The sequence below is a fragment of the Empidonax traillii genome, unplaced genomic scaffold (assembly GCF_003031625.1).
Source record: "Empidonax traillii isolate 1590-97213 ecotype Southwest subspecies unplaced genomic scaffold, ASM303162v1 scaffold108:size1079785, whole genome shotgun sequence".
NCBI lineage: Eukaryota > Metazoa > Chordata > Aves > Passeriformes > Tyrannidae > Empidonax > Empidonax traillii.
In genome coordinates, this window is record NW_020955301.1 from 469,923 (window position 1) to 483,746 (window position 13,824).

At 40.5% G+C, this 13,824-nt stretch overlaps 1 protein-coding gene across 2 annotated transcripts in view; it reads right to left on the reverse strand.

Annotated features, from left to right (window-relative positions):
• Positions 1–13,824, reverse strand: part of RNF38 (ring finger protein 38) — a 103,570-nt gene that overhangs the window by 16,309 nt on the left and 73,437 nt on the right. For both annotated transcript variants that reach the window (XM_027882618.1, XM_027882619.1), the window contains 4 exons: positions 13,585–13,778; positions 8,471–8,684; positions 5,624–5,791; positions 1,195–1,365 (listed from right to left, as the gene is read on the reverse strand). In XM_027882618.1, coding sequence (XP_027738419.1) covers positions 1,195–1,365; positions 5,624–5,791; positions 8,471–8,684; positions 13,585–13,778 — 747 coding nt within the window. The remainder of the gene's footprint in view (positions 1–1,194; positions 1,366–5,623; positions 5,792–8,470; positions 8,685–13,584; positions 13,779–13,824) is intronic.

Consider the following 13,824-nt stretch of genomic DNA (forward strand, 5'->3'; position numbering starts at 1 on the left):
CAAGCAGATGCTTTCCTGGAGGGGGTCATGCAAGCAGGCTTACCAAGACAAGCAGTTCAGAGGCTTCAGAAGCATGAGATTGCAGTTCAGTATTGTAACTAGTCAAGTCTAGTACATCAGTCAGGTTCAAAAGCACCCAGGAAACAACCATGAATCATCAGTTTCGTAAGTACACCTTTCTGAATGACACTGAATTCTACCATTTCAAGAAACTGAGCTAAGAAAGCCACCTTGTGGAGCCAAAGGAATATTCTGTTTTTCCTGTTATGCAGAGCAAACTTTAAACACAAGGTGTTCTTAAACCACTGCAATAAAAGCTTTTTTTGCCAGAGCTGAAAGTTAACAGGCAAGCCTAGTCAATAACCCAAGCAAGCAACTCAAGCTAAAACCCAAGTCCATACATTTTCTAAAGGTAGAGTATTACAAAGATAGCTACCACTGGAAACCACTTTGTTACGACGATGGCAGCTGTTCTCCCACCATGGCAACAAAGTGATTACAACCCTGCCCACACCTGAGACACGGCATGAAGAAGTCTCAGCATTATTTGTAACACTGAAGCTACTTCCTATTTCTGCATTACTGAAATATCTGCATCTTCTAGTCAGGGGGGCAAACAAAGGGACACAGAGATAACCACACAGGTAGGAGTTGTAGGCCAGAAATGTAATCCTAATTTCCCCCTGTATCCAAAACAGGACCACAATTCCCCATGTTTGCCTAGTTCCTATCACCAAGCCACATCTGCTTAAGCAGATGGCATCAGTAACTTTTGTAAGTGTGAAAAAAATGTTCTAGGAAAAGCACTGGTAATTTAAAAATTAAACAAGAAGTAATACAAAAGAAGTATGTAATGAAAGTAACTTTCTGTGCTTTCTTCTTTCTCTGCTAAGCTCTCCTCTGAGACACGTACTGTGCTACACAACCTCCACTGGATTCTATTCTGCTTCCTGGGAAAGAAATACCAGATGGTGAAGCAGATACCCAACTTTCTGACAGAAGTAAAAGCCCACGGAGAAACAGCACAGACAAGGACGAAATCTGAAGTGAAACACTGAACTTCAAAAGCACTTTTTCATCTTTATACCAAAGCAGTTACAGGCTTAAAACAAAATCCTTCTTTTCCTCAGTCAGGTATCAGTACTGTGCAACCCCACCAGTTCCATAGAGAGGGGGGTAAGAGGCTTTACTTACCGACCGTGACTGCTGAGCTTGGAAAGGAACGAATTGTCCTGGAGGAGGTAAGTGAGGAGGGTGGTGTGTAGATAAATGAGGAGGATGCAAAAGGAATGGGTCACTAGAAATGAGGGGTGGAAATGCTGCATATGGTACAGGTAGGTGCTGGACTGAGCACGCCTGAAGCATCTGAAATAAAGTGAAAACAATATATTTTTGTCTCTAGCATAAACATTCCCTACACAACATTCTATATTCTATGTATTTACTTTGGAGAGATATCATTAAAGCAAAACAGTTCTTCTGCCTCCTTAGAAAAGCCTTCAAAATACACATAATTAATAACTCATTTGAATAAGGAAGAGTGATTAGTACAGAACAGGCTCTAGAAGCACCAGTGTGACATCTGCTAGGTGCTCATATAAGGTCACTGGGAGTTAGGATTTTCAATGCTCTAGGATTAGACAGCCTCCTAAATGTTGAGCAGATACATTTATCCTAGTTCATTTTATTTGTGACACATATTACCATCAGAACAACATGCCAAAGCAATGGCACTGCAATCACTTTAAGCTCAAGATGCAGCAGAGGGACTCTCAGCTGTCAGACTGTGCCTAAAAACCTCTGTTGCCTCATATATTATGAAAAATTCATATGGTCTGCTCCGCTCTGCACTTCAGGCAAGACCTATGCTGTAAAGGCAGCTCCCTCAGTGACAGCTACTGAGAGAAAGAGCCCTTTTTCTCTCCTCCTTTAAATTCCTGACACAAAAGCAGCTTTGGGCACAAAAGTTTGAACACTACAGTGATGAAGGCACTGAAGGGTAATAGGAAGGTTCTTCGTGTAAGTTTTACTTCCACCTTCAGAAATCAAGAAGCAAGAAACCTTCATTCTCTTTTTTCTTGCTCTTTGATCGATCACCAGAACGTCACGCATTTCTGTTACATTTCTGACAATTAAAAGAGCAATTAATGAAGATATTTGTTATCAAATCTTACAAAGAAAGTTGATCCAATTCTGACCTCTTTCTTTTTTTCTTATTAGTCATGTCACACAGCATAGATTGTGCAAATTGACTATAATGGCATGAAATGGTAAAAGGAACTAGTTTAAAATCCAATTACAGCACTGTGATCATGACCAAACATAAATCTTCATGTGCACTGAAACAGCAGCAGATTAATTTGATCTACTATTTTTCTTTAAGTGCTGACTATTCTTTACCTTCAGTTACTACCTCATTTTTCTAAAATAGAAATATCACAGTCAAGTGCTGCTATTGTTACAATAATTTTTTATTGTATTTTACTAAATTAAAAACTGTCTTCTGAAATAGCTGAAGATAAATTTGCACGCAGAACATCACACAGTGTTGTTTAAAACAGAAGGCTTTTTGGGAAACACCAGAATAGGTTTAATCCCAAGACTCTGCAAGGTAAGGATTACCATAGCTCCTATATATATTTAGAATGATCTATGCTATGTCCATGTCACTTTTTAGAGCAAATGAGGCTATACTACCTTCAAAGTAGAAAGAAATGAAAATTACCTGTTTATTCATTAAAGCTTTTGGAAAACTTCTGCTGTTTGAACATATCATAGAAAGGCATGTGTCAGAAGGGACCTTAAAGCTCCTCTCATGTCAACTTCCCTGCCACGGGCAGGGACACCTTTCACCAGATGAGGTTGCTCAGAGCCCTGTCAAACCTGGCTTTGAACACTTTCAGGGATGGGGCAGCCACAGCTTTTCTGAGCAACCTGTCCCAGTGCTTCACCACAGTTAAGAATTTCTTCCTAATACCTCATCTAAACTTACTCTCTTCCAGTTTGAAGCCCCTGCTTGTCCTGTCACTACATGCTCTTGTATAGTCTCTCCACCTTTTCTTGTAGGCTTCCTTCAAGTACTGGAACTAGGGCACCCCAAAGCCTTCTCTTTTCCAGCCTGAACAATCCCAATCCCCTCAGCCTTTCCTCGTAGCAGAGGTGCTCCATCCCTCTGACCAACTTGGTGGCCCTTCTCTGGGCTCATTCCAACGGCCTGATGTCCTTCCTGTGCTGAGGACTCCAGAGCTGGATGCAGTGTTCCAGGTGGGGCCTCCCCAGAGTAGAGAGACAGAATCCCTTCCCTTTCCCTGCTGGCCACACTGCTCCGGATGCAGCCCACGACACAACGGGCTCTCCGGGGGGTGAGTGCACATTGCTGGGTCATGTCCAGCCTCTCATCCGCCTGCACCCACAAGTCCTTCCCAGCAGGGCTGCTCTTTATCTGTTCATCCCCAGCCTGTGCTGACACTGGGGGTTGTCCTGACCCAAGCACAGCACCCTGAACCTGGCCTTGTTAAAAGCCACATGGGATTCTCATGGGCCCACTTCTCGAGCTTGTCCAAGTCCTTCTGGATGCCATCCCATCCCTTTGAAGAATTTCTGAAATTGATAAAGGTATTTACTAATGGACATTTTTTTATTTTATAGCTACATATGCAGTGTGAGAGACAAATACTGGGAAAAATATGAAAGGATACTGGGAAGTTCACAGATGAAGCTCGTGAGCAAGCTCATACGCTGGAGGGCATGGGCTGCCTTTCAGGTGTATTGTTATAGTTCGGAGAAATTGTCTGACAGGAACTATGTGAAGTGCAAAGGCAAATAGGAAGTCTGGCACAGGCAAAGAATAACTCCATGGAGCAGGACACTTTGAGACTAACTGGTTACAGTCACATTTGCAGAAAAAAAAGTGGGGTTCTGGTGGTCACGTAGGAATAGGACTACACAATACAATGTTCTCCTGCAGTCAAAAGGCCTAGGGCATGCTGGGCTGCACTGGTAAGAATGGAACTAGTGAAACCAGTGATTTCTCCTCTCCATTCACAACTTGAGACACTAATCTCAAATCCTGTGTCCAGTTCTGGGTGCCCCAAACAAAAACAGTGACAACATGATGACCAGGAGCTTGAAGCACACTGAATAAAAGAAAAGGTGGTAGAACTGGACTTGTTCTGCTTTAAAAAGAGAAAACTAAGCAAAACCCTTAATACTCTCTGCAACTGCTTCATGAAAGCGGACAGAACTACGAGTTCTCCTCCAGAGGCAAAATTAAAGGACAAGGATCAATGGGACCAAGATGCAACGAAGAAAATTCAGAAAAAAAATTTAATCAGATATACAGAAGAAATTCTTCACCACGAGGACAGTCAAACACTGGAGTGGAAGCTTAGAGGGGCTATGAAATCTCCATTCTTGGAAACCAATACTGCTTTTAGCGGGTGACCACCAGATGACCTCCAGAGCCCCCTCCTAACTTAAACTAGTCCTCAGTTTTGTGACCTGAGAGAAGAAAGCATAAAGTCTGCCTGCTGATGTTACAGAAATTCAACCTTAATTTTTTATAGTCACTTATAGTCACAATACTGGATCCATTCTCTCAACACACTTGTCTAACTGTTGTGCATTCAGTTCAAACAAATGGCACCTGGACATGATAAATGCCAGTTACCTGCACTCTTCAATAAGCACCTAGAAGAAACAGGTGGTCACACCAAGGGTTTTGTTTCAGTGCCACACAGGCTTGTTCATGTCCTCAGGTCACAGAATGCACAACAGGAAAAACTAAGTTACACACTGCTGGCAAATGCACAGCTGGCAGAGAACAACATTGTAACAACATTATGATCGTTCACAGGGCACTCTATATAGTATTTATGTATGATATTACAGATTTATACTAGAAATAAGGAGGGGAAACAGACTCTGGCATCTGTTAACACTTAGTGGTGACACTTCCATCAGAATGCTACGACCTGGAAAGTGGTAACTCTGAGCTGACACATAAAAGTTTACAAGGAAACAGTTCCAATTCTTTCAAATTCAAAGCTGGCAAATTTGCCAGTCAAGGTACTTAATTTTACTCCCAGCAAGGCACAGGCAGACAACCTTACTAATTAGTATATTTATTAGTATTATGAGAGTATCCTCACACAAAAGAGCCCTTTTCAACTTCTAGTGATCTTTCAGGATTTTACTACTTCTCAGAAGAAAGCTGATGTTGGAATATCAGACCTTTTTGAATATAACCATCACTGAACAAGGTCTCCAGCACGTAAGATTTTTTCCTAGGTGACCTGCTAGACAACAGCCTCAGGAGCCTTATTCTTACTATAGAAAGTAGGTAGAATAGCTGTTGATGTAAGTCAGTTCATAAACCAGCTTTAGGTTTGAATTAAAACCCACCAGGACTCTACTACTATAAACACTCACACTCTACACAGACCATAGGTAAGTACCATATGCTTATCAGGTCTAAAGCCAACACTACCATCCCACTGCAATTTACCACAGGAAAAAAAAAAAAGTTATTTCCAACAGAATTAATGCCACACAGACACTGAAGCTCCAAGGTGCCATTTCTATGAAAAGATTGAAGCTGGTGCAGTTACAGAGACCCACTTACTGGGGGAGGCACACTGCAAACTGGAAGGTGCTGGCCACTGAAAACCACTGAACACCCTGGGACCTGCTGAGCGCTGCAGGCTGGAATGTGCTGGCCTGTGCAAAGTGGTATCCCATGTGGAGCCACAGTCGTCACTGTGTATGAAACAGGAACTGTGCCCTGATGGATCTGCAGCAAAAGGAAAAAAAACCAAAAAAGAATTTAATAACTTACTACAAAGTCTCAACAGCGTTGTACAGCACAGAAGCACAACAAGCTTTTTCAATTGTATGTGAAAAATAATATACTCACAATGAAAGTGTAAAAGGAGGCACATGGCTGTAATTTCTGTTCATTAAAATATTTTTATTGATGGAATGTTATTTACTGATTGCAAGTTTCTGGGCAAAACTAAGAGGAATATCTCAGCTTAAAATGTTCAAACTTCAAAGGCACCTTAGCCACTGGGAAGCACCTCAGACTATTAGGTCTGTCTGTTCTCCCTCAGGTTAATTGTTATGAAGTAAGGCAGTAACTCCCACACAAAAGCAAATCAACAAGCAGCTCAAGAATTTTCTCAATTCTGAAGGGAGTGATTCAGCATTAACTCAGAGACTTGTATCTCTAAACATCAAAACAATTTTGTAGATTTTCTTTCTTTTAAAGACACCAATTTCTTGATTCACTCTCAGGTCAACATTTAAACTAAATTCCCAATCTAAGTGTAACATAACAGCTAACGGGAAAGCTGAAAAGGAAAGTTAACAAGACTATGAGGCAGCAGATCCAACTCTCCAAATTTGTATTAGGAAACAGACCCATGTAACCCAATTTTCCAGCTACTGACATTCCCTAAAACTGAATCATCAAACTAAGATCCAAAGGTATTCCGCACCTACAAGCCACATGGGTTGTTTTCTGTGTTGGATTTTGGGTTTTTTGCTTGTTTTATTTTGTTGGTTTTGTGTTGTTTGTTTGTTTAAACTAAACAAGAAATCTCTCATGCTCTAATATAATTGAAAAGGCTTAAGCCTTAGGCAGCACAGATTAACTGAAAGTAATTATTTCAAAGCTCTCTCTTCCTTCATGATCTGCTAAAATGAAACCTACTGGTTTAAACAAGACCAGTTCATTAGGAAGGTGAAAATGAGTAGAGCTAAACTACTAAACTGGTAGTGTACAGTCAGGCCCACAGACCAAATCAGAACACAGATCACTGAACTGAGCTTAAAATCTCAACCTGTATATCACTAATTACAGAAACCAGTCTCAGAACAGACACTGAATTTTACCCAGTTCTGTCTCTGCTACAAAAGTTGGGCATACAGTGCAATGCTGGGTGTGATCCTGTAACATTTATTGGTCACAAAAATAATACTAAAAAATGGTGTCTCAAAATTTTTATGTTCCTCAAGTGGAAAGTATCACCATGGAAGACCTTAGTTAGTCTGGAAATACAGGCATCTGATCATAGATAGAGCTTGGAATTTAAGAGGCAGTAGGATGGAACAACTGTTTAGCCAGGCTTGTCGTGATGTAAGCTTGCAATATAAAGCAAGAGCATGATCTGAATCTTTGAGATGCTGCAGCAGACATCCAGATAACCAGAGCTGCGTCTCACTTCACAGCTATCTAGTAACTGGTTTACTTATGCTGCAGCCTGTTAATGTAACAAAAAAATAACAAGATACCTCAACAGAACCACAGAGTCACTGAGGCCAGAGAAGACCCTTAAGATCACCAAGGGTTAACCAAGGGTCACCAAGTGCTGTTAACCCAGCACTGCCAAGTCCATCCCTAAATCATGTTCCTAAGTGCCACAAATCTACGTGTCTTTTAAATACCTCCAGGCATGGTGACTGCACCACTTCCCTAGGCAGTGTGTTTCAATGCTTGACAAACTTGCCAGTGAAGGAATTGTTCCTAATATCGAATCTAAACCACCTCAGTGCAAGCTGCTGCAATTTTGTCTCGTCCTGTCACTTGCTGCTTGGGAGATCAACCCCCACCTAGCTACAATCTCCTTTCAGGTAGTTTTAGAGATCGGTAAGGTCCTCCCAGGGCCTCCTTTTCTCCAGGCTAAACAGCCCCACCTCCCTATATGAGGGCTGCTCCTCATATAACTTGTGCTCTAGACCCTTCACCAGCTCTGTTGCTCTTCTTTGCACATGCTCCATCATCTCATGTCCTTTTTGTAGTGAGGGGCCCAAAACTTGTTTTACAGGTCCTCATTTACAGGATTCTATACAAACTGCTGTCACAGAGGGGAATCATTTACTTCCTGGACCAACGACATACATAATTTTTTCATGAAATTTAAGGAGGAGTTGATTAGGTTTGGATGACTAATCCGGTTATGCAACAATAGTATCATGAGTTCCGCTGTTACACAGGCAACCAATTATAAGCATTGCAAATTCTACTTCTAAATGATATATTTTAACTGTTTAATGACTCCTAAGTTAAGGAAAGGTATTTCATGCGAAACAGAATACATTATTAATAAGTATCATATCACATCTTTATCCCAACAAATGAACTACAAAAGCAAAATAAAACTGCAAAGGTTTGAGACAAAGACCTATAGAAATAGGCCAATAAATGCATTGATGAATTGTTAAATATCAATCTTCTTTACTAAAAATCGAACTTTCTTTCTGTTTGTTTTCCACTGCCAACTGCAATGATTCATATGCAAAAGCAAAAAAACACTCTGTAAGAAGGCAAAAAGAATTTTAGTGCCCTGTGACTTTCATCAGCAACTAATTTGGGGAGATGAGGGACCTTGAAGATTTTGGGGGAAAAAACCCACACAAAACCAAACTTCACATCTTCAACAGCCTTCTGTTAGTACTCTAAAAATTTTACCTGATCATGAATGTCAACCATCACTGCATTCTGCTGTGGTGGGTGAGCAGCTGGGTGCAACATACGAGGAGATACATTCGGTGGGCGAAAGGCTCGGGGCTCTTCTATTGCTTGCTGCTGTCCATAGGAGAGATGGTGATAGTTTTCATCCTGGCTAACAGAATTATGTCTAGACAAACGATCTCTCCTTGTTCTCTGACGTCGAACAGGAGGACTGGAAATGCATTAAAAAAATTAGAGATTATATAAATGACACAAATCCTTCTTTGTAACTAAAACCATGAGAGAAGCAAACATCAAGAAAGTCTTTACAGTGGAAAATTTTTCTAGAAGAGTTTTATTAGATTGGAATAGAAGTATTACTGACAGAACTGCTAAAAGCCTTACAGATGACACTTTTTTCAGTAAGCAAGTGCTTAACAGAGCATAGGTTAATGCTGTTAAGGAAACCAAGACAAGAACTCTTAAGTAAATATTAACTTGTTAAAAAGATGACACTTGGATTGCCACAAAAGTGCTCAAGAGTCAAGATTGCAATCTTCATGAGATTTTCTTGCATTTATTCTATCAAGGTAAAAATCCTCCATTAACTGATCACAGATTTCCCCAGGGTCTTTGTTTCAACCGTGCCACAGAACGGTTGCTTGCTTAGCGACGGCAGACAAACAATAGGCTTCTCCGTGGAAACAAACCAATTTTTCAGCTCTCACATGTTTACTACATAACTGAGTGCCTTCTAGAACTCTCCCCAGAAGATCCAAGGAAATTGTGATTGTGGTATTCTTTCTTTTTCAGAGTGGAGATTGACTTAGACTAGACCATCCACTTCTTTTGAGCAACTGATTTACAGGTAGGATTTGATGATGTATCCTTATGTAACTGTGCGTATATTCTGAGCAGGGCTGCTACTGCCTTGAGCCAAGAGTTCTGTAAATCAGAGACCAGTGGCTAAGGTTCAACACTCAGAAAATGATGCAAAAGTCATAAACTAATAGAAATCTCTTCTCGTTTATTTGGAAGGGGAAAGAACTGAAAGCAGAAAATGATCTTGCAGTACTTTCAGTATGTGCCTTCCAACCTCCACAACACTCAAGTTAGAGGTCCCAGAAGCAACAGCAAATTAAAGCCACATGGGATGAAATGGTTTCCCATTTAGGAAACAAGCTGAAGGAACCAAACTGCAGAGAAGAGACAAAAAGGATCTGTAGCCATTAGAACTTGTCCTCTCTAAGAGTGCATGGAAGAGAACTTTTGCTATTACCAAACAAAAATCAAATAAATGTGCAACCTATTGGGAATTCCCAGACACTTCTCGGGTTCAGTCCAACTTTTGTGCTGTGTGAAACAGACATACTCTGGGGAAGAGGGAGCACACTACCAGCTATCCAGATGCTACTGTGAGTATATGATATAATGTCTCAAGCCACTATTTTTCTGCCCTACTTCACAGGGATTTTATGCCATTATAGCTTAACTTAGAACTGAAACAAATGCTAATTCATGACAGGTCAGACAGAAGGCATAACACCAGATTGTAACACAGCATTCTTAAAGAAAACCCAAAACAAACCAAAAATGCATAGCCTTCATTGTTACAAACTACTCTGTTAGAACATACAAGCTGTGTTTTCTTCTTAGCACTGAGAACCTAAATTTACTCTTAGTAATGCATGTCTTAATTCCAGCTTCCTTCCTTGAAGTTTTTGCTGCACTCTTCATTGCTTCATTACTTACATGATACAACTGCTACATTCTCGTTAAACAAAACCGTCATATGTAATTTCTAACCACAGAACTATCAATGCAAAAGATGTTCTACTGTTTGGAGTACTGAGGTTCATTTAAATTTGCTATTTCCTGCTATGAAACAGAAATGCTCTGAATATTTTAACACAAAAAATGTCTGAGCAAGGAATTTTCTTTGGAAAAGCTGCAGGAACAGAGGAGAGTTACAAAAGGCAGCTCCAACACTTCAGAAGTTCTCTAACTGCCACCAGTGCTTAAACAAGGTGGCTTCTCAGACAAGGCAGATTCTCATAAAACTAGTCATACCTCCGTATTTGTTAAAAGGTTTGGCTTTACAAAAGCTGGCAAAACTTCTGGAGTGTCTTTTTAAATCAATGAAGAATCCTTCCCTAATAAAAAACAAACCTGGATTTTTTTCCTATGCAGAATTATAAAGAAACTATATTTTCGTTCAGCAAAATTCAGAGCACCTTGATACATAGCTTTATTTGCTTCCTGAATTACTAGACATTACTGCAGAAGAACTGTCAAGACATGGGGCTAAACTATCATGAAACATTAGGAATGAACTTGTTTTTAAAGTCTTTAAAAAATAGCCACAAAAAAAAAATTCCTCTCTTTCTACGTGCACGGGATAAACATGGTAAATGCCAGGTTAAAACAGAGACAGGATGGAATTGTTGAAAAAATTGCAGGAATTCCTACCCTCAGGTAAGAACAGCCATCAAAAGGTATCCATAACTGCAGAGTTAGTGTGTGCAGATCTTAGTATTTCTAACAAGGGTGATTTCTTTGCAGTAACACATTCTTGAATCCCGTTAGTTCAGAATTACATTCAAGAGAAGGAGGAAAAGAAGCACAGATGAAAGGTAAGGCACAGAAATGGTACAGATCCCTCCATTTCACAATGACTGATAAACTGGAATGGCCTTCTCTGTTTCATATAGGCATGCATCACATTTTTACATTCACAGTTTATCTGTATTATATATAAGTAACTGGACAAAAATAATCTTCCCGTAAATTCACACCAGAAGGCTATCTCTCTAAATGCAGTGTTTGCTGGCTTACAATGAACTGGAATAAAAAACCACAACGAATTAGGGCACTGTTGTGCTAGGCCCAGTACGGAAACCACTGATACCAAGAGGTAAGGTCTTAACAAGCCAGGAAATGGAAAAAAATTAACGTAATAAAAGAACCCTACACAGACTGTCCTGACCAACAGGAGTGAACTGGTAGGACAAAAGAGCTAATGCTGATGGTGCTGGATCAGAGTGATGTCCACACCACACACACTGGGGATGTTTTGCTTGCATTTGCCCCAGCCTGTTTCCTTGAGTTGAATAACTATTTGCAACTAGAGTGCACCTTTCATCTCATCTTAATCTGAAAACCTCATTAACTCTGAGACTCCTCTGCCATGGGAAGAGAAAACAAAGCAGGGGAAACAAAAGTGGCTTCAAAAGCACATGCATAACCTCACCTAAAGCATTAGTAACAGATGCACTCACAATAATATTAATGAATCCAGCTTTTGCTCCATAAGAGTGGTTATTAGTTCTGATATGACTCCAGAGCACTCTTAAGATTCAAAAAGACTTCTGGAAAACAAGAAACACCTATGTGTTGTTCTGCCTAACCATCCTGTTCTAGGCGAGGAAACTGGATGCAATGCTATTCCAGAACTCACCTAGAGCTGGCTGAAATGCAAGAGCACAGTGAAGCTAAAAAATGCAAGTGCAGGGAAACAAAGCACTGACACATTCAAACATCTCTGATCAGAGCAAAAGCTTGTGTTATCACCCAAGAGCAGGCGAGCTGGCACTAGAAAGAGCAATGCTCTGTGTCCACAATGCTGCAGCCAACCTAATTGCTCCTGTCAGACTGAAGACGGCTTTGCAATGAGGTGTCTCCCCATTTGCAGAATGCCTTAACTTGCAAAAGCCACAGGTTACACCTGACTGCATCGGAATGTCAGACACTTGTTCCATGCACATCTGTCTCTTACACTTTACATTATTCTTCATCCCACGGTACCTCCAAACTGTCTAGATTCAGCTTTCTAGCATTTAGCTTGTTAAGCAGCCTGCTTAACTCTGCAGGAGAGGTTAATGAACACTGCAAAGGAATCTGTGCAGGCTGCCCCGACAACAAACAAAAATGGCCAAATGCAGCATGTTCCAGGCATCTCAGGTCAAACTATTTCGAGGTAAAGATCATGTTGTGGACTAAATGCCCCTACAGAGCATCCCTGTACCAAACCATATAAAAGGTCTAATTTTCTGTCCTCACAACAATCCTTCAAGTTCACAATTCAACCTCTTTCTTAAGTCTGACAAGTTGCATTGAGAGCTGAGTATTTTGCATGCCACCGACTGAAAGCTTTCAAATTCATGGAGTTGAAATCAAGATACAAGACTAGCATGCTTTAAAATCTCTTGCCTCAAAACTACTCCTGACTGATCATTGCTGCCAAATTTGATTTGTAGCATCTGAAGAAAACTGGTTAAATATATCTTGAGCCTAAGATTTTATGTTAATGAAAAAGCATAGACACTTTTTTTTTGGAAGCACAAACCAAGACACAATATTTCTTAGAAGCACAGAGACCATGGGTTTTAACTTGCATAAAATAACTCAGTATTTTTGATGCAGAACGTGAGCCAGTTAAACCTTCTGTTTTGGATAATTTGTGTAACTAGAATAGCAAAAAAAAAAATCCATGGTTTTATGCTTTCCTAGAATATCATCCATCCAGGCACCAGCTCAACCTGGCCATCCCAATCTCTCTCTTCCATGTCCATTGGAACTTCTTCTAAAACATCTGCTTTGAGAAGGTTAATGGGCCACAAGCTAAAACCAACATGAAAATCTAACTCCTATTACATGCGAATCAGTCACCTCAGCAAACACTGACACTGTGCTAACCTCCCCATCTCCCAGTTAGTAACTCTCATCTTTATTTAGATTGGTTTTAAGTATGAAAATAATTGTGACTGCAAAGAAAACTGTGGTACTACATCAGTAACTCTTAATACCATTAAAAGTACCTGCAATTAGAAAGATCTTTGCTTGCATTTTTCCACATGCTTTTTGCCTCAGTGTAGAGTGAACAGAGAATTAGGCTCACAATTAAACATATTTCGGGCATTCCTTTCCTCGAGTTGACTATTCACATGCATTACGAGATGATACACAAACGTGAATCACTTCCAGTAATTTTTCAGTCACAACTGTAACAGCTCAAAGGAAACATTAACACATTTACCATGTGCGATCTAGCCAGCACTGACCAAAATACACCTCCCCTGAGCTAAAATTAGGAAGAGTAAGAACTTGCTTCCCAAGCTACGCGGCTTGCTTACCTCCTCCTGTTTCGTGCAGGTGTGTTGCATCGTTCCCCTGAGAAGTGGTGTTGGTTGGGCCGGGCCAAAGGAGGCTGCCTATTTGATGTCATCTCCCATGGTCGCATTGGTGGTGACGGGGCTGGTGATGCTGCTGTATAGTCAAAGACTGAATGGGAAAGGCGTTGCCGCTTGGGACTAGGACTGTCTTCGCTCTACGCCAGTGCAAAGAAAACCAAAACAAAACAAAAAAAAAACCCA